The sequence below is a fragment of the Notamacropus eugenii genome, chromosome 1, assembly GCF_028372415.1.
Source record: "Notamacropus eugenii isolate mMacEug1 chromosome 1, mMacEug1.pri_v2, whole genome shotgun sequence".
NCBI classification, from domain to species: Eukaryota; Metazoa; Chordata; class Mammalia; order Diprotodontia; family Macropodidae; genus Notamacropus; species Notamacropus eugenii.
In genome coordinates, this window is record NC_092872.1 from 535,259,380 (window position 1) to 535,282,150 (window position 22,771).

The 22,771-nt window shown below is 35.0% G+C and overlaps 1 protein-coding gene across 8 annotated transcripts in view; it reads left to right on the plus strand.

The window, feature by feature from the left end:
• BIRC6 (baculoviral IAP repeat containing 6) overlaps window positions 1–22,771 on the plus strand; it is a 302,402-nt gene that overhangs the window by 106,624 nt on the left and 173,007 nt on the right. For 5 of the 8 annotated variants that reach the window (XR_011972445.1, XR_011972446.1, XM_072634130.1 and 2 more), the window contains exons 21-33: window positions 4,411–4,558; window positions 6,539–6,672; window positions 8,718–8,864; window positions 11,092–11,279; window positions 12,220–12,534; window positions 12,782–12,881; window positions 14,482–14,696; window positions 14,919–15,127; window positions 15,923–16,269; window positions 16,957–17,176; window positions 19,001–19,134; window positions 19,550–19,687; window positions 21,669–21,796. Coding sequence is in view for 6 of the 8 variants with exons in the window: in XM_072634130.1 (XP_072490231.1) it covers window positions 4,411–4,558; window positions 6,539–6,672; window positions 8,718–8,864; window positions 11,092–11,279; window positions 12,220–12,534; window positions 12,782–12,881; window positions 14,482–14,696; window positions 14,919–15,127; window positions 15,923–16,269; window positions 16,957–17,176; window positions 19,001–19,134; window positions 19,550–19,687; window positions 21,669–21,796 (2,423 nt within the window). In the remaining 2 variants the exon portion in view is untranslated. The remainder of the gene's footprint in view (window positions 1–4,410; window positions 4,559–6,538; window positions 6,673–8,717; window positions 8,865–11,091; window positions 11,280–12,219; window positions 12,535–12,781; window positions 12,882–14,481; window positions 14,697–14,918; window positions 15,128–15,922; window positions 16,270–16,956; window positions 17,177–19,000; window positions 19,135–19,549; window positions 19,688–21,668; window positions 21,797–22,771) is intronic. The other 3 variants (XM_072634131.1, XM_072634133.1, XM_072634134.1) reach the window with 2 other exon arrangements.

Genomic DNA, 22,771 nt, shown 5'->3' on the forward strand with positions numbered 1-22,771 from the left:
TACGTATAAGACCTGTGCTGGCATTGTTGATTCAATGACAAAAGAAAAAAAAATCCTTTTTGTCAAAGTACTTATGGTCTACGATTAGATGATTTGTAAGATATACTTGTGTTATTGTCTAAATAGTACTGTTGAAAAAAAGTTGCTTTGCAATCAGGGAGTAGCTGTGAATCATTTTCAGCACATTATACTTTTAACATACATGATCTAACCTATTCCCCTTTTTAATTTTGAAACTCATTTCTATTCATTGTCTACCTGCGGTGCTTAAGATATGTGTATGGATGTACTTACTATCCATCCAGTTGTATGTAGTGGTCTGAGCAGTGTGTATTTGTCATCCTCTTGCTATTACCTGAATCAGTTACCGGGCCAAGCTTTTGAATGGCCAAGGATTTCGTTGATTCTTTAGTGTTCCCATATGATATCATCTGTAAATATGACTATCTGGAGACCCTCACTATTTATACAGAGTGCATCTTCAATTTAGACATTTCATAGCACATCTTCCATGGCCTTAAAGACTTTTGAGACTTTTTCAAGCTTCTATTGATAATTGATCATCAAGGGGCTTATTATGGTGGTAATAATTATACTTAATTAAATTTTCAGTAGTTGTTTCTTTCTTCAGCCTCTATGTTTGAACATGTTAGTACTTTAGTTGATATTCCTAATGGTCTAGTTTCCTCTGTTCATCATGCAATAGGAGATAACCAAGGTGACATGATGCTCCCTGTTGCTGTTGGGTACTCCATGAAACAAATTTTGCCAATGCCTTTTTTTCCCCTGTTCTGGAAAACCTGTGAACTGTCTTTAATGTTTTTCTGCAACTTCCATCTTTTCTGGTTTCCTTTTTTAGTGAGATTGTTCAAATCAGTGTAGTTTAGTTCCTCCAGCAAATTATTAGAGATAGATTTCACATTTAGAGTTAGTACGTAGTGTTAATGTTTATAAATAGACCAAAAGCTTTCTAAATATTATCATCTTCTGTCCTGTTCGCTGTTACTTTGTCATTGTTACTTCAGAAAAAGAAGGGCTCTACATGGGAATATGGGCTATTTTATGAAACTGCCTGATCCTTGGGTCAATCTGGGTGAAGCGTTTACTTATATAGTAACGAGAAGCCTCTCTGTAGTTAACTCAGTTGATGCTCAGATCTCTTCCTAGCTTGGGTAAGACCTAGAAGAGCTTGTGTTCCTCCTACATAGTCTTCAAGAGTTGTCAGTGTCATTCTGAGGTATTGGATATAAATGCCTTTTGTCATTCATTATCACCTCAGATAATAAATTTTGATAATGGTTTCAGATATTCCATTTTTTAAAAATTTATTTTTTTTAGATTTCAATGTTCATTTCCACAAAATTTTGAGTTCCAATTTTTCTCCCCATCTCTCCCCTCCTCCCACCCCATAATATCTTGCATTCTGATTTCTCCCTTCCCTCACTGTATCCTCCCTTCTATCACACTGCACCCTTTCCTTATCCCCATCTTCTCTCTTTTCTTGTAGAGCAAGATAAAATTTTATACCCCATTACCTGTATTTCTTATTTCCCAGTTATATGCAATAATAATTCTCAACATTCATTTCTAATACTTTGAATTCTAACTTCTCTCTCTCCCTCCCTCCCTAGCCATCCCCACTGAGAAGGCAAACAATTCAATACAGGCTATATATGTGTCTTTTTATAAAAGACTTCCATAATAGTCATGTTGTATAAGACTAACTGTATTGACCTCCATCTTACCCTGTTTCCTCCTTTTTTTTTACTCTCTCATTTGACCTTGTCCCTTCCCAAAAGTATTTACTTCTAGTTGCTCCCTTCTCCCATTTGCCCTCCCTCCTATCATCCCCCTCATCCCACTTGTCACCTTCTCCCCTACTTTCCTATAGTGTAAGATAGATTTTCATACCAAATTGAGTGAGGATGTTATTCCCTCCTTAAGCCAAATGTGAAGAGAGTAAGCTTCACTTTTCCTCTCTCATCTCCTCCCTTTTCTCTTCCTTTGAACAAGATTTTTCTTATCTCTTTTATGAGTGACAGCTTGCCCCATTCCATTTCTCCCTTTTTCCTCCCAATATTTTCCTCTCTCACCCCTTAATTTTATCTTTTTTTTATGGATATCATCTCTTCTGATTCATCTCAACCTGTACTCTCTCTCTATATATATGTGTGTGTTGTATGTATGTATAATCCCTCCACCTACCCAAATACTGCGAAAAGTCTTCAAGAGTTACAAAGATTATCTTTTCATGTAGGAATGTAAACAGTTCAGCTTTAGAAAGTCCTTTATGATTTCTCTTTCCTGTTTACCTTTTCATGCTTCTCTTGATTCTTGTGTTTGAAAGTCACATTTTCTCTTCAGTTCTGATCTTTTCATCATGGATGCTTGAAAGTCCTCTATGTCATTGAATGACCATTTATTCCCTTGAAGTATTATACTCAGTTTTGCTGGGTAGGTGATTCTTGGTTTTAATCTCAGTTCCTTTGACATCTGGAATGTCCTGTTCCAAGCCCTTTGATCCCTTAATGTAGAAGCTGCCAGATCCTGTGTTATCCTGATTGTATTTCCACAATACTCAAATTGTTTTTTTCTAGGTGCTTGCAACTATTTTCTCCTTGACCTGGGAACTCTGAAATTTGGCCACAACATTCCTAGGAGTTTCTCTTTTCAGGTCTCTTTCAGGAGGTGATTGGTGGATCCTTTCAATATTTATTTTGCCCTCTGGTTCTAGAATATCAGGGCAGTTGCCTTGATAATTTCATGGAAGATAATGTCTAGGCTCTTTTTTTGTTTATGGCTTTCAGGTAGCCCCATCATTTTTAAATTGTTTCTCCTGGATCTGTTTTCCAGGTCAGTTGTTTTTCCAATGAGGTGTTTCACATTATCTTCTGTTTTTTCACTCTTTTGGTTTTGCTTTCTAACTTCTTGGTTTGTCTCATAGTCATTAGCTTCCCTGAACTTCACTCTCTTTTAAAGAACTATTTTCTTCAGTGAGCTTTTGAACCTTCTCTTCCATTTGGCTAATTCTGCTTTTTAAAGCCTCCTTCTCCTTACTGGCTTTTTGGACCTCCTTTTCCAATTGAGTTAGCCTCTTTTTAAAGGTGTTATTTTCGTCAGCATTTTTTGGTTCTCAGCAGCTGCTGACATGCTTTTCAAGCTTCTATGGCCTGAGCCCATTTCATATTCATTTTGGAGGTACTGGAGGCAGCGGCGTTGACTTCCTCTGACAGCATGCATTGTTCTTCTTCATTCAAAAGAATGGAAGGAGACACCTGTTCACCAAGAAAGTAACCTTCTAGGGTCTTATTTTTTTTCCCTTTTTTGGGCATTTTCCCGGCAGTTACTTGATTTCTGAATCCTTTGTCAATAGGAGGGTCCCAGTGCTTCTCCTCTCCCCAGTACTGTACTCAAGGCTGAGATTCAGATCAGCTACTCAACTCTCCCAGGGGCTTTGGGTAGGGGCAGAGCCACCACTGAGGTCTGAGGTTCAGATCAGCAACTGTATTGCCCCAGGGGTTTTGGGTGGGGGCAGGGCTGCCACTGAGGGCTGAGGTTCAGATCAGCTGCTGATTTCCCCCAGAGGCTTCAAACTGAGCTGCCTGGACAATGAACCCAGGCTGCTTCTCTGTAGCCATTTGCAGCCTGCTGCTGCTGCTGCTGCTGCTGCCACCACTACCACCTGAGGCCAGTGCTGGGGGAACTCTGTTCCCCTGTGTCCCATCTGGGAAAACCCTCCCACACTGACCTTTGTAGCTTTCTTTGTAGCTTGTGGGTTGAGGGATCTGGGACCCTCCCTGCTGGGATTTCTGCCCCAGAGGTCTGTTCAAGTCCTATTCTTCCCAGTGCCATGCTGCCAGGGCAGGGCTTCTCTCTGCTCAGTGTCCCATGAGGTAGACCTTTCCTGTGGACCATCAAGGTTACCTTTGGCTGGAAACCTCTTTCAGTTTCTTGTTCTGTGGCTTCTGCTGCTCTAGAATTTGTTGAGAGTCATTTTTTACAGGTATTTTGTGGGCTGTGAGGGAAGCACTAGAGTATATGCATCTTTCTACTCCACCATCTTGGCTCTGGCCCTCCCTCCCCTCAATATTCTTTAAAAAAAAGCAATAGCATTTGTTACATTACTTTTTATTTTGTCACTGGATATTTGGCATTGTTTTTTCTTAGCATTGTCATTATTTTCCAGTAGTATTTTGGCTTTAATGATTTTATCTATTTACAAAGACTATCTAATGTAGCTCATTCTCATCCTTTTAAGGGCTTTATATGTGGTTTGTTTCTTTTCATATATTTTTCCTTTTACTCTGAACAGCAGATTATAAGTCCGCTAAGGTTCTTTGTTGATGCACTCAGTACAGAGTCTGACTTTACCACAAAACTGTGTAACCCTCTGTTTTCCTATGTTTTTAGGATCTGTGTACTGGTATTTTGTCTTGTTGAATTACGTTAAAGATGAGGATCTGGCTGGCTGCAGTACTGCTTGTGCATCTTTGCTCACTGCAGTATCCAAGCAATTACAGGAAAGGTTAACACCGATGGAGGCTTTACTTCAAACCAGGTACTTAAAATCAGTAATTTGCTTCCTTTTAGGTTTGATTTGAAAATCTCCTTAATTTAATTAATTTTTGAATGCCTCAGACACTTACTAGCTAAGTCACTTCCTCATCTGCAAAATGAGTTAGGGAAGGAAACTTAATAGCAACAAGTTCTAGAGCATTCCCTAAGGTCCTGAAAAATTAATGACTCATCTATGACACAAAGCCAATAAGTATCAGTGGCAGACCTTAAATGCAGATCTTGTTGACACAGAGGCCAGTTCTTTATGCACTATACCAAGCTTCTCGTTATGATTTATCTTTATACTTACTTTAGGGACAGGAATGTAGAATAGAAATCATTAGATGACTTGATTCTGTAGTAGGAGGCCAGAAAAGAAAGAAACCCTAGAATATGTGATAGGGTTGCAATGGAATGAGATATGAGAAGTCTCAACTTCCCAGACTGGCATAAGAAAAGGAATAGCATTAACAAGAGATCGGACTCAAAGTCTAAGAGTGTCCTATCAGGGTTTGATTTGCAGAAGACAATCTCCCTCCCCTTCATTTAAAAGAAAAATAGTTTTGAATTTATGGAATAAAGCAAGCATTTCTATAACATATCACCAAAAAAAAGATTGCACTGCAAATCTACTATGTACAGCTTGCTGTTCCTTTCAGTATGTACAAAATTATGTGCATTCTCTCCCCTCCCCCGCAGGAGGGCCACCATTAGCCATAAATAGGATGTGTGTGTGTAAAGTTGTTCTATACATATTTCTATATATTGGTTTTTTCTCTGGATGCAGATAGTGTCTTCATATTTTCTTTATAGTTAATTTGGTAATTTTTAATAGTCAAAATGATTTAGTCCCTCAAAGTCATTCTTAAAACAATGTTGTTGTTACTGTATATAACGTTCTCTTGGTTCTGTTTGTTTTGCTGTTCATTATTTTGTGTGAGTCTTTCCATGTTCCCAATTTTCTCTCAGTGTTGTTCTTTACCTCAGAGGCCCTTCTCTTCCTCCTTTTGGCCAGTCCCTATCTTGCTCATACTGGTGAAACACAGGCCCCAGAGTGGGGGCAGTCTCCCTTCTGAAGGGAGTGAGAGAAATATGTTCCTAATATACTAATTTAAAATTTGGTAGTCCTGTACAATAATCATTACAAATTATGGCTAGGAGGACAGCATCTCACTATATTCCTCATTTGTAGCCTGGCTTGAGAAGCATGCATGTGCCTGCCAGGTACAGCACCCCTTTTTCCCTCCTTCTCCCATATGTATATACATAAAATGTAGTGAGATACACACGCACGCGCGTGCGCACACACACACAAATATACGTGATTTCTATGATGACATTATTTCCTGTGTTCTAAACAACTGACTTTAGATGTGTTTGGCATGTAAACTTAGATATTAGTACTGCCCACGCTAAGAAGAGAACAAAGAAGTACTCTTTTGAACTTTTATGGTTTTTAAAAAATAGAATATTTACATTAAACTGGGCTACATGGAATATGAGTAAATAGCAACTTTTTTGTAAGTTAAGGCTTTATGAATCAAATCTTAAGAGTTGTATTGTATTTCAACTAGAAAATATTTTCTTAAATTTCTCATTTGAAAAGAAATAAATATTTATAGAATGAAAACTAGATATTCTGAAAAATAAATTTTTAAGAAGTAAAATTATATCAATTATGAGTTCTATTTTACAGAGGCATATACTAGAACTCTCAAATTTGAAAGGAGATCTTAATTTGCGTTTTTTCATTTTTCATTCATTTAAAAAATTTGTTCCAACATCCATTATGTACAAGTCATTGCTTTAGATCTTGTGGGAAATAGAATAGAGACTTAGCCATCATATCTGTAATTTGTATCTTGCATTTTAGTTGGAGCAATCATATGTAGACAAGTAACAAGAGATTAAAATTGCCCTAAGTGAGGTATAAATGAAGTTTCATTTGTGGAAATCTTTTTATTCATTTTTTCTTTTTCAGATACGGATTATATAGCTCACCATTTGATCCAGTTCTCTTTGATTTGGAGATGAGTGGTTCCTCTTGTAAAAATGTGTACAACAGCAGTATTAGTGTACAGTCAGATGAAATTGATCTCTCAGATGTCCTCTCAGGTATCATCATTTAAAAACATAACCCAAAAATCTTTAATATTGATGAAACTGAGTTTGAATTTTCCTAACCATGGAGCTAATTAGATTTTTAAGCTGATTATAGATTGATGAAAATGTCATTGTTTAATTCTACTTTTTCTGCCATTCATCATCCATTTCATTTTCCTCTTCCACTTTTCCTTAAGGGAAAACTTATCTCCAAAGTATTGTCAGCTGGTGTGAACATGATTGGCAGAGTTGTTTGAATCCAGATTCTCTGACTCTGAATCCTCTATTATTAAATTACTATGACAGAATAAAAGCAGAAAACCCTAAAGTAACTCCATGAGGGGTATGAAAGGAGAGGAGTTTTTATTACATAATCTGATACATGTAAATTACTGATGAAAACCTGTTTGGACTGGTTTCATTTCACTTTAAATTGGGCTGTTTAGGAAGCCTAAGATCCTACATGCAGTCTTTTTTATATTTCTCAACCAGAAGCAAAAGGTGGAGTGGCACTTACCCCAGAAAAGGTACCTTGTGATTTTTATAGTAAATGTGTGTGAAGAAGAGATGAAATTCGAACAGCAGTTTGTTGGGGATGTATTGTAAAAGTCTTTAAGAGTCAGGGTTTTGCATTGTAGCCTAGAGAAAAATAGGGAATTGCTAAAGAATGTTGAGTGAGGTAATTATGTGGTATGACTAACAAGACTTTTAACTCATGGGCTGCAGAAGGTAAGGGAGAAAAAATAGTCAGCTTTGACCCACCTTAATAGACATCTAAGATGAAGTGTCTATTAGCTTGCTAGAGATATCCTCCTACAGTTAAACTCAAGGATCTTTGTGATTTATATTATATGGATCCATATAATATTGAAGTCATATTCTGATGGTCGAGGTGATTTTTTTTTAAATAAGTAAAAGTGGAAGGTGGGATTGAGTAAGGGGTCAGCAGGAAGAAGTAGAAGCAATTTATTTCTCCACTTGTTCTGCTGTCACTCCAAATTCAGTATTGTTTGAAATTAATCATTTTCCTTCCCACAGTGCTTTCCTCTCCTTAATGGTTTTGCTAATAGTACCAGGTATTTGCTCAGTGTAACCAAGCCTTAAAACTTAAAAGAATTTTAAATTTTTTTTCCTTTCTCACCCTATGTCCAGTCATTTCCTGAATCATGTTGATTGTTTCTTTACAATGTTCCTCTTGTCTCATATCTAAGCTCTTCAGCAGTGCCTGGTTCAGTGATATCTATGCACAGTAGGTGTTTTAATAAAAGTTTGCAAGGGCACATTCAGTTACTTTTAAACTGTCACACCCTAATTTCTCTAGCCTTATAATGAATTCATCATGTATATATCCTGATCAATTTCACTGAAACGTTATTTTGATTTTACATCTCTCATGCTAAAAAATTTATCTGACTTCTTTCACGTAAAATGCAAATTCCCTTAGGGTGACTTTAAAAGGTCCAGTTCATTCATTTTGGGCCCCTATCCTTATTTATAATATATTACTACTAATTCCTTCTCTCCACCTCAAACAACATTTCCCATCCCCAAATCCCCTCCCCCCACCCAATTATGCACAAAACTTAAAACTAGTGAAGTCCTATCCATTGTACCCCATTCAGATATAGTCTCTTGTATAGAAATTACATCTCTGCTACCTAAGATACAAATAATCTCTTTGTCCTCTGATTTATAGCCTTTATTATTTGTAACATTCATATAATACATTATGTGGCACTTAAATTTGTCTTTTGTTTTATTACTGTAGCAATTCTAACCCTCACCTGACAAAATCTTATCATGACTATTAGCCTGTATTATCCATGCAATTTCCATTCCGTAGCGGACATATCCATTGGAGAAGACAAAGGATGACTTATTTTAAAATTCTGTTGTATATCACAATATTACAGCAGGAATTTTTAACTAGCAAAAAAAAAAAAAAAGCCCTTAATTTCATTGTCTGGGGCAACAAGTTGAATAGTTTACTGCTTTTATTTTTTAACATTTAAATTTGTCATTGTATATGATGGAACTTAAGCCTTGTTCTGTTGTAGGGAATGGCAAGGTTAGTAGCTGCACAGCTGCTGAGGGTAGTTTCACTTCTCTGACTGGACTCCTCGAAGTTGAACCTCTGCACTTTTCTTGTGTTTCAACCAGTGATGGAACAAGGATAGAAAGGGATGATGCAAGTACGTTTACTGGTATATACACTCTTTATTATTTTTTATATAAGCTTATATAGAGAAATAAAGTTTTATGCCTTTTTATGGAACAGAAAATTATGTGTTTATCCAGAGGGCTGTTTTGAAGAGAATAGATCTTGTTTGTGTCATTTTCATGGCTGAAGAAAATTCCTCTCATCATCACATCGTGTTACTTTTTACCTCTATTCAAACTGTCATCAGATGTCTGTACTTATGACTAAATATATTTCATTTATTTTAAATTGCTGAAGTCACATTTATCTTACTGTGTTTAGTATATGACTTTTAAAAGAGTTCTTCGGGTGAAAAAGAATTCTTTTAAATTGGTGTGAAGCAGTGTATGTTTTTGCTGTACTTTGTTTCTTTTTAAAGGAATTATTATACATTGAAATTTTGTAACAAAATATTAGCCATATTCCCCTTTGCATTTCTTTCTTGACTTGTATTTCTTTCTGGAAGTATTATCTACTTTCAGATGACAAGTTTCATGTGAGTGCAAATAAGGATATGCCAAGTTAATTTTGAGATCTATACCTATAAAATAATGCTGCAGGCACAGCAGGCTAGCAAGAGTGCACCTCATAATGCCAAACTGTTTCAGTTTTTAACTGTGAGTCTTGAGTAAAGCAAGTTAAACATTCAAATGATCTTTTTCCCCTCTTACTACCATGATCAGATAGAGGAAGCAAAAGTACTTCTGCAGTTTATTTTGGTGAAATGTCAGCGTTATATTACAGTGTTAGTGCTTAGACTTTTCAGCAATTGACTGTGTGGATGACTGGAGGGATTAGAATTATTTATTTCCTCAATTTTCACTGGAACTTTAATAATTGGCATTGAGAATATTTGTAACCTTTCTTTAAGAGGACTTGGACCCTCTATAAACTTGTAGATCTTTCCAACCTTCCATCAGGTCATCTTTAAAAACACCTTTTATTTCCTGAAGAACCAACCATTAACTCTTTCTATGGCTTTTTGAGTACCTTATTTATCAGAAGACAAGGGCAATGTAATTAAGATCAAGCAAAGTATATTTGTTTTAAGAGAGAACTAATTTCAGTGAGGCAATGGGCTGTTCTTTTTGTTGAATTATCCATACAGTTGAATTGATTGTCACATAAGCAGTTAAAAAAGTGCTTCGTCCCACAGACATTGAAGGTACAATGTCTAGGATTGTTTTTAGTACTGAAAAATAGTTTATATTTTTTTTCAGTAGTAAAAGGCATGCTTCAGATTTTATTCACAGTAACTGCTGAGGAGCTGTCTATTTTGATTATTTTGCTGACATTTTATTGTCTGGAATTATTTGTTGTAAAGTTTGAACTTCAGTATAACAGCTATTTTATTATCTGTAATATGACTCTTATCTCAAGTCGAATTGCCACTCAAGATATTGATAAATGTAGTCATTGACACCAGCACTTTAGAGATTTTAATTAGGTTTTAACTTACATTTGTGACTTTAAGGGTTATTTACATAACCTGTGAGGGGACTAGTACAAGTAATATTTTCCCTTTTCTTATGGATGTGGAAATTGGTCTTTTAGAGGCTAAATTACTTTATTCTGGTCAGTCAGCTATGAAGTGTCTTGAATTAGGATCTGAACCTAACTCTCTTAACTAAAACTCCAGAGAATTCTACTCACTGTGTCCATTTCCAATAATAACGCTAAATTTACTTTCCCACATTTAGTTAAGGTATTTTTTCTGAGTAGTCTCTATCTGATAGGTTCAGGGAGTTTTTTCTTTATCAGCAGAAACTACATAAATAGTAGGCTTTATTGCTTTGTTTATTGTTGCACAGGGTTAATGTTTTGGTATAACTTAAAAAAAATAAAAACCAACTTTGATACGGTCCCATTTGTACTGGATGATTAGGAAATGGAGTGATTCTTTTTTAAAAACAAATTTCTGGTTAACTCAGTTTACCATATTTAAAGAAGAAGAGAATGAAATTACTTGATATTGTACTTACCTTCATATACTTTTAGGTTTTTTATTTTTGAATTTAGAAGGAACCTTTATATTTTAAAAGTTCTCCATTGGTACATATACATTACCTTGTATGTCATCAAACTGTTATGGACATTCATGTTTGCTGTTATAATTCTGGATAAATAGCAATTTTCTTTCACTTATTTATATTCAGATTTGTTAAAAATAATTACTCTTTGAACCTTGTCTTCATCCTTGTTTGTGTGTGTTGTTTTTTGTCTTATGCCAGTGAGTTCCTTCGGGGTTACCCCCGCAGTAGGCGGCCTCTCCTCGGGGACTGTTGGGGAAGCTTCGACCGCCCTGAGTTCAGCAGCCCAGGTAGCTTTGCAGTCTCTCTCTCATGCAATGGCTTCAGCTGAGCAACAGCTCCAGGTGCTGCAAGAGAAACAGCAGCAGCTTTTGAAGCTTCAGCAACAGGTTGGAGACTCTTTGGCTATTTATTTATGATGTCTCTAAACTTCAAAAGCTGAGAAAAAGTCCTGAAATAAAATTGGCCATTCTTCCTCATCAAAGGAAGTGAGGGAACTGAGATGAGCTAATTGTAATACTTGCTTAAATAACATATGCGTTATGAATAACTTGGATGGTCAGTGTAAAATATGAGTTTATAATCTCTGAAATCATTAATTAATTTATTTGATTCTATTGAGTGTGTGTATGAGGGAATGGTAGTAGTACTCTCTTCATGCACCTTGGAAGGGAATCACCTTGCTACTTGTGTAATTTAAACTGTTGTGTTAAGATCCTAGATGATAGGCAAATTTCTGTTCTCAAGGCACTCATGATTTGTCTGTGTTTAATGGCAATTTGCATTATGTTTACTTAAACATCAGTATAAATTGCAAAGTATGCTTTAGCTATTTAATTTTATTTAAAAGTATAAGATGCCAAAATTTAAAGTTGCATTGTTTTCAAAAATTTGTTACATGAAAATGATATTTCTGTTTCTGCTCATTTGTTCTGAACAGAGCTTCCCTCTCACTTCTGCTTTCACTTCTAAGCTTTTCTCTTCCACCCCTAAATTCCCCATCCTTTACAACTCCCTTGCGTAATTTTTGGGGAATGTTGTAAAATAATTTTGTTAAAAATGTTTATATTACTTTTACTTTCTTTGAAGTCAACTTCAGTTAAATATTGACTTATTTAAAGTGAGGATCTTATGTAAAATAAAACTTTCATTAAATATTTTATATTTGTCTAACAATATTTGCTTTATTGTCAACCTCATTTTCATGAACAATTTATTTGAACTAAGGTTGGTGGTGTAGTGGCTAATGTGTGAGAGTGCACTGTCTGTATTTAGTACATACTCAAGCAAGTTTAATCCACGTTTGCTCTTTCTGCTTGTTCTTTATAGAAAGCTAAATTGGAAGCCAAATTACATCAGACTACAGCAGCAGCAGCTGCTGCTGCATCAGCAGTGGGGCCTGTTCACAACTCTGTGCCTTCTAATCCAGTGGCAGCACCAGGATTCTTCATTCATCCATCTGATGTTATTCCACCGACTCCAAAAACAACTCCACTCTTCATGACTCCACCACTAACTCCACCAAATGAAGTTGTATCTGTTGTGATCAATGCAGAACTTGCACAGCTCTTTCCAGGCTCAGTTATTGATCCTCCCACTGTCAATCTTGCTGCACATAATAAAAGTGCAAACAAATCTAGAACGGTAATTGATCGTAGTTTTGAAAGATTAAATATTTTCATGGTCTTAAGTATTCATAATTTTTAATAGAAGACAATTTGTTTCCAATTCTGTAACTAGATGGAAGCATTTTTGAAGTGTAATATAGTAAGTTGTGTGAAACACATTAAAATGTAAATCAAGAAATTATATTCTATAGCCTATCTTTTTTAATGTTATTTTAACAGATTAGGCAAGTCTTGAACATGATTTCTGTCTTTTTCACTGTTAGACACCGCTTGGAACGGGCCTTGCTCTAGCAATTTCTCATGCTTCACATTTCCTACAACCTCCACCCCACCAGTCGATTATTATAGAGCGAATGCATTCAGGTAACATAACTCTTTAAAGTATTGAACATTTCTGTTTTGTCAATTGTTTTAAGACTTAATATATTAGGGAATTTTTATAATAATTTAGTTTCCCTTTGGTTTTTTGTAAATAAATCTCATTTGCTTTTGTGTAGTAAGGATCTACAAAGATAAAAGAGGTTGGTTGGGTGCAGGCCGGTTGCTCACCAAATAAAGCAAGAGTGCCATGGATCAGGGGCAAATAGTCTTTGGAGAGAGCTGACTTCATTTCTACACAAACTTTGTTCATGATCAAAATTTAGCAAATAGAATTAAGAAAATGAAAATTTGGTTTCAATTGATGGCTGACATTCTGCAATCTGTGCAGCTAGATTGACAGTAGGAGGATCTTTCTTTTTGAATGGAAGGCAGCCTACTCCATCCCTCAACCAATAAGCATTCATCATCGCCTACTGTACGCTGTATAAGAAGTACTAAACTCATTGTTAACACATTGGCTTGCTGTGGGCCAATTCCTTGTGTCAGAGTAAAGAACATAAATTTGAAGCTCAAATGGACCTTCTGGTTCCTCCCCTTCCTTTTTACATATGAGGAAAGAATCAGCCGAGATCCTAACATGATGATATAAGATAACCTCACATTTTCCAAACTCCTGTTTTTTGGAGGTAGAATTCATTGCTATGTTATTTTTGTTCTTTGCCCATGCCAAAGTGTGCACTTACTGCTCATGTACATCTTAAAAAAAGTTAATGTATCTACAAGTGTATACAGTATTGCCACACAAGTAGTACAACATGAAAAATATAGCAAGCAAGTTTTATTTCATTCAAATTCTTTGAAAATGATGATCCATATAATGATGGTTGACTTGTAGGAAAATGTACCGTGTGGGTTAGTAGATGGTATTTATATTGCCACTTAATAGTAACCTAAAATATTATTATGTACTGTGTATATTCTTTTAAAATGGTAAAGAAGTGGAAAAGTGATCTGCAGAATTAAGAAAATGTTTATCTATTAAAAGTGCTGGATATGATTTGCTACCTTTTTACTTGTTAAATACCTACACTAGGTTTTTCAGTTCCTTCAGGATAAGGATTTGTCTTTCCTGTGTTTGTATACTTACCTTCTTCCTGCATATAGTAGGCACTAAAATGTTGGTTGAATTTAATTAGATTCAGAACTTTATTTGCTAAAACTGTGATATTAATCTATTTTAAACTTGGTCTTAAGCCGGAAGGATTTTACTTTTATTTCTTAAGATAATTAGTTTGCATAAATTGCTTCATTGCAAAACATGGATGATATTCTTCCAGACTTCTGTTATGCTGTTAAGAAAGTATGTGAATTGCCTCTTCATCAGTAATCTTACTCGTAAGAAATTTAAATTATTTAGGTTTTTCAGTTGGAAAATAAAATTTGTCATGGGCTTTAGAGAATTATTTATTGATAACTGGCAAATTCACAAATTCTTTTCCATTATTTAATGAGTTTATAGCTTATTAAATAGTTTTATACAATTTTTTCTTAAAATAATTCACTAAGCCTTCCTTTAGTGAATCTTTTGGTTAATTGATTGGTGGGTGGTGTTTTTCAGGCAACTGTTCTTTATTTTTTATAGGAGCAAGGAGATTTGTGACCTTAGATTTTGGCAGACCTGTACTCTTGACAGATGTATTGATTCCCACTTGTGGAGACTTGGCCTCTTTATCAATTGATATCTGGACATTAGGAGAAGAGGTGGATGGAAGGCGATTGGTAGTTGCTACAGATATTAGCACTCATTCATTAATTCTTCATGACTTAATACCACCTCCTGTATGCAGGTTTATGAAGGTAAAAAAAAATACTTGAAAGAAATTAAAAAGAAAGGGAAATAATTTTTTTTCATTTTATTACATTTTCCCCATAGAATTAAATGAATTGTTTGTTCCCTAAATGTTTCTGGCAACCTATATTACCTATTATAGTGATGATCAATTAAAGACTTATTGTATATTTAGTGAATGCTATTTTTCTAAAATGTTTATTGTGGCAGGTATTTGTTTTTCCTTTCAGATCACTGTCATTGGTCGGTATGGCAGTACTAATGCTAGAGCAAAAATCCCATTAGGATTTTATTATGGACATACCTACATCTTGCCATGGGAGAGTGAACTAAAGTTAATGCATGATCCTTTAAGAGGAGAAAGTGAATCTTCCAATCAACCAGAAATTGATCAACATTTAGCAATGATGATTGCCTTGCAAGAAGATATACAATGCAGGTTAGTGGGAGATATTTAAAGTGTTACTTAATATGAACGTAAAATACTGGAATCAATGAATGAGCATTTATTAAGTATTTACTGTATGCCAACCATTATGATAAGTGGTAAATGTGCAAGAAGGAAAATAAGATAATCCCTGTTTTCAGGAGCTTATAGTGTATTTGAACAAAGACAACACATAAAGTTAATTGGATGGCAAATTGTAAGGCTCAGAACTTTACATCAGTAGACCTATTGTTTGGTGTCTGTGGAGAATGGAAGCAAGAAATATAAGTAAGACCTAGAGTAGAGGTGTTGAACTTTTGCCTTCTGAGGGCCACTCATCAAAACTCCTCAATGTTGAACCATATTAAAATAAGGTTATGTTCAGCAAAATGAGTAGTTATGTGAGAAACCAGTCCATCTAGTTGGCCATTGGGCAGCCAGGACCTAGGGTGGTATTAATGGGAAGGAAAAGTTTAGTGGCAGGCCTAAATGGTGGGAGAACCATATGAAGATAAGGAGAGAAGAGCACTTGCATAGTGATACCTTTGTCTGGTACATGTTTGTATAAAAAAAAATGTATTGCTTAAATATAGAAAAATGATGTATATCCCATAGTTACAGAAATGTTTAGGTGGACATTTTGTTTAAGGTTTCTTTCATTAGTACTAGTGTTCATTTTTGTTTATTTTCTTTGGCATCAATAACTTTAACGTGTTCTTTGTGGTATAATTCTTTGCATGTGTTTTTAAATGCATATTTAAGGAAAAATGTACACAAAATATTTTACTTTTCATTTTTGCTTCATAGGTACAATTTAGCTTGTCATAGACTGGAAACCCTTTTGCAGAGTATTGATCTTCCTCCTCTCAACAGTGCCAATAATGCACAGTATTTTCTGCGAAAGCCAGATAAGGCAGTTGAAGAAGACACTAGAGTATTTTCGGCCTATCAAGACTGTATTCAGTTACAACTTCAACTCAATTTAGCTCATCATGCAGTACAAAGGCTCAAAGTAGCATTGGGTGCAAGCAGGAAGACCTTAAGGGAACTTCCTGAAGCTAAAGATTTAATTCAAATGTCCTCCACTGAGCAGTTGCGCACAATCATCAGATATCTCCTGGATACTTTACTTAGTCTTCTTCATTCTTCCAATGGTTTGTGTTCTGTTTCTTTGATTTAGTTTATCAGTACATTTGGGAAAATGGTTGCTCCTTTAGTGTTGGAGCTATAACTTATATATGACTAATTTGGGGCCCTGTTCTGGATAAATGAGAATATAATTTTGTATGGTAATATTTCTTACTATTGTTATTTCATTTTGTTGATAAATGTTTACACAGAAGTTTTCATTGTCCTATTTTGGTAGTTACAGGTTTCTGTAGTCTTTGTCCTTGTGTCTGTGAATTGTGTTATGCATATTAATAGATATCTGAAAGTTTACATATTAACTCCAATGTTCCAATATATTATCTTTGTAATCAAATTACTTTGATGTAGATTATTGAAAACATCCTTAGAAAAAAAATTGAAGATATATTCATTGCTCTCTTCTGAAATTTTCATGTCTTTAATTATCAACTTATTATCCTTGCCCAAACTATTATGATAGGTTTTGGGTTGATTTACTTTATTTATACCTTATTCCAAGATTTCACACTCCTTTACATAGTTACCAAAATGATTTTTTGAACATGTGATTCTTCTAGTCAGTATATTCCTGTGATTCCTTATTGCCTCTCAGATTAAATATAAATTCACCATGTTTGCCATCTTAAGCCCTTCATAGTCTGTTCCCAGTTTCCTTTTATTGAGTAACCAATCTTGTTTCCTTCTCTTAACAGGACACTCAGTTCCTTCAGTTTTGCAAAACACGTTTCATGCGCAGGCATGTGAAGAGCTATTTAAACATTTGTGCATAAGTGGAACCCCAAAGATACGTTTGCACACTGGTCTTCTACTTGTTCAGCTCTGTGGTGGCGAAAGATGGTGGGGCCAGTTTCTTTCTAATGTCCTTCAGGAATTGTACAATTCAGAGCAGCTTCTGATCTTTCCTCAAGACAGGTAGGACAGGAGTTTTGGGCATTCCTAGTATGAGTGGAATCAGTTGGTCTGTTTTCAATGGTCTGATGTAGGGAGACTATATTGAAACTGAGGAGAGGGTGAAAGAATCACTTAGCACATTAGAAATGAAGATTAATAAACATCACAACTGCTTAATAAGCATCACAACTGCTGGTAAGCATGGTCTTTAAAATGTTGTTTAAACCTTCAGTCAAGGCTGGTGAGATTCCTAAAAAATGAGTCATCTGAGGCATCTAGAGGAAGGAGATACATTTCCTGGCTTTAAAGTTTGACTTTGTTCATTATTCATTCCTGCTGCTGTGAAGGGGTGCAGAGATAAAAACTATGTTTTCCCATAAAAGAACCCATCTTTGACTCTATTTAAAGTGATTGTTCTTTTTGAATTGCTGAAAGAAAGAAATATAAAAGTGTTGGAGGTTTTTAAAAAAACAAAATAAATATACACTGAAATATTAAACATCTATCACATCCTTCACCTTATGGGTGTATGTACAGTAATATAATAGTGCAAAACATGGTAAAATTGAAAACAATTTAACTTTGGAAGTAAAACTTATAATATGGTTATTCTTATCCTCTTTGTGATTGACACAGGGAGGCTTATTGTCAGAGCCAGTTTGTTTTTTTCTGCCCTTTACTCGCATTCTCTTTCTCCAGAAAGTAGACTGGAATATGAAAAAATAAAATCCTCTGATTAACTTTCACTGCCCTGCACAACCTGGTCCCACCCTATATTAACAGCCTCCTTAGATATTACTCCCTGTCCTGTCCTCCCAATTCCAGTGCCAACAGGCAAGTTATAAAATACAATAACAGAATAAGCTGATTTTCTTCTGTCATTGGCATTACTCTTTTTTTAATTGTTCAGTTTTGAGAGCTTAGACTCACATTAACTATTGGATTAGCAATTAGGAGACATAATTTTTGGTGTTAGCTCTGCTTTTGACCATTTGTGACCTTAAGCAAGTCACTTTCATTATGTGTGAACTATGAGTTTAGGACTTGATATTCTTTAGTTTTGTATTCTATATAGCGCATATTATGTTTCCTGGAAAGTTGTTTTCCTGATATTAAGGGCTTTTACCTTAGGAGATTTAATCATCCTAACCTTTGTAATCCCTTACCTATGGCTTGTTAGCTGTCTATTCTTGCTATCTTTAGTTCCTACTATGTCAATTATATTTAACTGACTTACAGATAAGTACTTTTAAGTCTACCTTAGATATTCACTGTTAAATGTTATCAGAAATACTAAAATCTCCAGTATTCTGATTTTTTTTCACTATTTTTTTCCTTTATTACTTTATCAGCCAAGTAGTATAAAATTTTGCTTTCTTCTCTTCCCCCATCCCCATCTTTATTTTTGTTGTTCTTAATTACTAACCTTTTGTAGATCAAATTAGACGTGCTTATTTTTAACTGCATTTCATTAATACAATTAATTTTCTTTCATCAATTATAGATGTATTCTGCTTTTAGTCAGAAAGTATATGTAGATTTTTTGCTGAAAGAAATTTTAGAGGTCATGTAACCCATTCCCTCCTGTGACAGATGGGGAATCTGAAAATCTGAGCCAGAGAGTGACTTAGGAAGTCACATGGCTTACCAGGATCAGGGTCAGGATTTGGATCCTGATCTTGGAGTATTTATGTTCATTTTCTACCTGTTGTACCATTTAGCGTTCATCATTCTTGGGCCTGATTGTATTCAGTTGTCATGTACAAAATAGATACACCAAGAAAACTTAGCAGAAAAAGTGATAATTATTAGTCTTATATGTACAGTACAATTTTTTTTCCTTAGGGTTTTTATGTTGCTTTCCTGCATTGGCCAAAGATCACTTAGTAACAGTGGAGTTTTGGAAAGCTTGCTTAATCTCCTGGATAATTTACTGTCACCTCTTCAACCACATTTGCCCATGCACAGACACACAGAAGGTATTATTTTAATTATTAGATACTTCCGTGCCTTATAATAAACAGAATATATTACTGTGTATGTTCAGGATATTGCCAAAAGCCATATTCTTGACTCAGACTGAAGGAAACAACAGTTAATAATATTGTTTCCTTTCTTATCTATCAAATTTTTATTCTTGGAAAGGGAAATTGTAAGTCTTTGAGGATATATTTCTGGGAACATTTTTTACTTTGTAGTGTGGTGATAATTTGTTTATTTTGCTTTCCATCTTCTAATTCTTTTATCAGTAAAAATATTGATATGTATTAGGTTTGTTTTCTCCTTTTTTATCTTATCTCTTCAAAAATGTTATTAATAGTTTTATTTGATGAGTCTGAAATCTCATTTTTTTTCCTTTGTTTTCTTTCTTTGTTTTTTGTCTGTGTCTTCTAGGAGTATTGGATATTCCCATGATCAGTTGGGTTGTAATGCTAGTGTCCAGATTGCTAGATTATGTTGCAACCATTGAAGATGAGGCAGCAACTGCCAAGAAACCTTTGAATGGTAAAGAAAGGGAGAGGTTTCTGACAGGTATCAAATGTTTACATTAATATGTTAAGGGGAATAGAGTGGTAATTTTAGAGTTACCCAGCACTTCAAGCTGGTCTGGAGAACTAAAATACAAACTTCATTGTTCAAAATTTGGTTTAATAAAATTAGGTCGTATAGTACAAAAAACATTTTAATAGCGAGTTTGGTGGCAAATAGGTCCTTCTGTAAGGGAGCCCATTTGTTAAAACAATTGTTTTTTTTTTTTTTTTAAAGTGAACATGGAAGCAAAACTAAGCACTACATAGACACTGAAGTTTAATAAAACTAAGCACAAAGTGAGGCTTATAGTATGTGCCACAGTCTGTACCTTTAGTTCCCCCTCTGTTAAAAAGGGTGTCCTTCTCTTTCCTTCGTTGTTCTCATTGTTATTTATTCTTTTTGTTGCCAATAATAGTTTTTGAGGTGAAGATGGGAGACAGTGTTGTACACTGGGAATAATGTTGAATTTGGAACCAGAAGTCCTTGTGTTGAATCCTGATTAGCATTTTGTATTGTAAATTATCTTAACTTTGTAACCATACACAAGTCATTTAATCTTTCCAGACAGTTTCTTCATCAGTAAAATGAGAGGTTTTGAATAAGTAACTTCTAAGTTACCTCAGCTGCCACATCGTTTCAGTGTCTATACAATAGGAATGGAGACTATAAGTCTCCATCCCAGTGGTATTGGAAGGGAAATTGGGAATGTCAGTAGAAATATACAGTATAAGAGACATTCCTCAGTGGTGTCTAGATTGTGTTCCTGAGACTAGGAAGAATGGTGAAGAAGACAGATAATGCATCAACTTTTTCCCCCTGTTGTTTGTTTATGATAAACAATAAACTTTATACACTTCCACATTTAAAGGCAAAAATAGGGAAGCAGTTATAGTAGTAAACAGTATCATAAATTATAATGCAGAATTTAATAATTTGCAATTCCATTCATAGATTTAAAATACCTTCTCTTCCTCACATAAGAAAATATTCAATTTCCTCCTTTGTAATGGAATGTTACACCATGAAATTAACTTTTATTAACATGTTGTTTAACTTGATCCTTACTCTGGGCCTTTAGATGAAGTGTTACTACAACTGTTGACTACATATCTTCCTTACTATAGTGTAGCATAGTGGTGTCAAACTCAAATAGGAGTGAATTCATGTGGACTGCATATTGACTTCAAACACCGTAAATTATCATTGTGTTGCTTGTACGTTTATTTGTTAAAACATTTTTTATGTAGTTGGGCAGCATTTGTGAGTTTGGGTGCTAAATGTGAGCCCCCTTGAGTTTGATATTTCTGGTATAGTGGAAAGAGCACCAAAAGAGAATTCAGTAGCCCAAAGTTCATTTTGCTGTTTTGCAAACTGAAACCTTGATCATCTTCTGTAAGGCTTTCTGAACATGTGATTGTCTTCCAAATATGCAAGTAGTGCATTTGGCAAATTATTTCAAGCACTTTCTTCATCTTTGTGAAAGATTATTTAGGAAGCTACAAACTGTTCTTTGAGCTGGACGTTTTGCTCTTAATCCATTGATTCTGTGTTGAAGAAAGTTTGAGAAACTGAGCCTTTAGTTATTTATTTATTTATTTTTGTTTTTTTATCAAGCCAGCCAACTAATTCTGTTTAAAACCTATAGAAATTTTAGAGATTAATGATACATCTAGTATGATAATATAATGAAACTAAGGCAACCAATTAGTAAATCAGTACTCAGAATTATTTACACGTTGAAGGATGATACAAATGTAAAATGTTTTCACAAGCAACGCAAAAGTCACATTGTCTTTTTAGCAAAATTCTGCCAAATAACTATTTCCTTTAGGAGTTTTGGAAAATTCCTTCCCTTTCTCTCTGCCCTTGCTACTTCCATGCATACTTAAAATTTTAACTTTATAATGCATGCATTATTTACATGTTTCCTAAGGTTATTCATCAGTAACCATTAATGAGCTTTTTTCCCCCACTGAGTTAGGTCACCAGTGGAGTTTCATTAACAACAGCCTGCATACTCAAAGCCTAAATCGATCTTCCAAAGGCAACAGTAGTCTTGATAGATTATATTCCAGAAAGATCAGAAAGCAGCTTGTTCATCATAAACAGGTAATTTTCAAGGTTTTTAAACTTTAAGCCTTTTTAAAACTTTTGGTTGTTTCACAAAAACTTATTTTTAAATATGTGACTCAGCTTTAGCTAGCCCCAGGAGTGGGGAACCTGAGGCCTCAAGGCCACATGTCCTCAAATGCGGCCTTTGACTGAATCCAAACTTTACTGAACAAATCCCCTTAAATGAAAGGATTTGTTCTGTAAAACTTGGGCTCAGTCAAAAGGCCACACCTAAGGACCTAGAAGATCTCATGTGACCTAGAGGCTGCAGTTTTCCTACCCCTTAGTTAGACATCATTCTCCCACTGGCTGTTACTTAGGATTTTCAACTTTGATATTCCACTTAGCCCTCAATTATGCAGCACAGGTTCTTTTACTTGCCCATCTCATGGGCCTTATTGTGTACTTCATTTTGAGTTTGTAAAAACTGTAGTTACTTTGGGTACCACTGATTTTTGTTAATTTTAGGAATGATAAATTCTGAGTAGTTATCTAATATTCTGTTTACATGCATATTAGATGTGTTGGCATAATAACTTAAAACAGATTTTGTGAAAGGATTTTCCTCACAGTAACCTTGGATTAAACTTATTCCAGTGTCTTAAAAAGGATGGATTTGTAGACTGTAATTACAATGTTCCAGTCAGGGAACAGGAGGGATAACTATGCATATATCTTATTGTGGGAAGAAAAAGAAGAAGGAAGAGAAGGAAATAGCTTTTTATATAAAGCATATTATGTGTGAGACACTGTGCTAAACACTTTATCAATATTATCTCCTTTGATGTTGACAACTGCCTGGGAGGTAGATTATTGTTATTATCCCCTGTTTACAGTTGAGGAAACTGAGGGAAACATAGAGGTTACTGACTCACTCAGGGTCATACAGCTAGTAAATATGCTCAAAGCCCAGTGCTCTTATCTACTGCACCACATAATTGTAACCTGTAGTTAACTGATGCTCCCAATGGA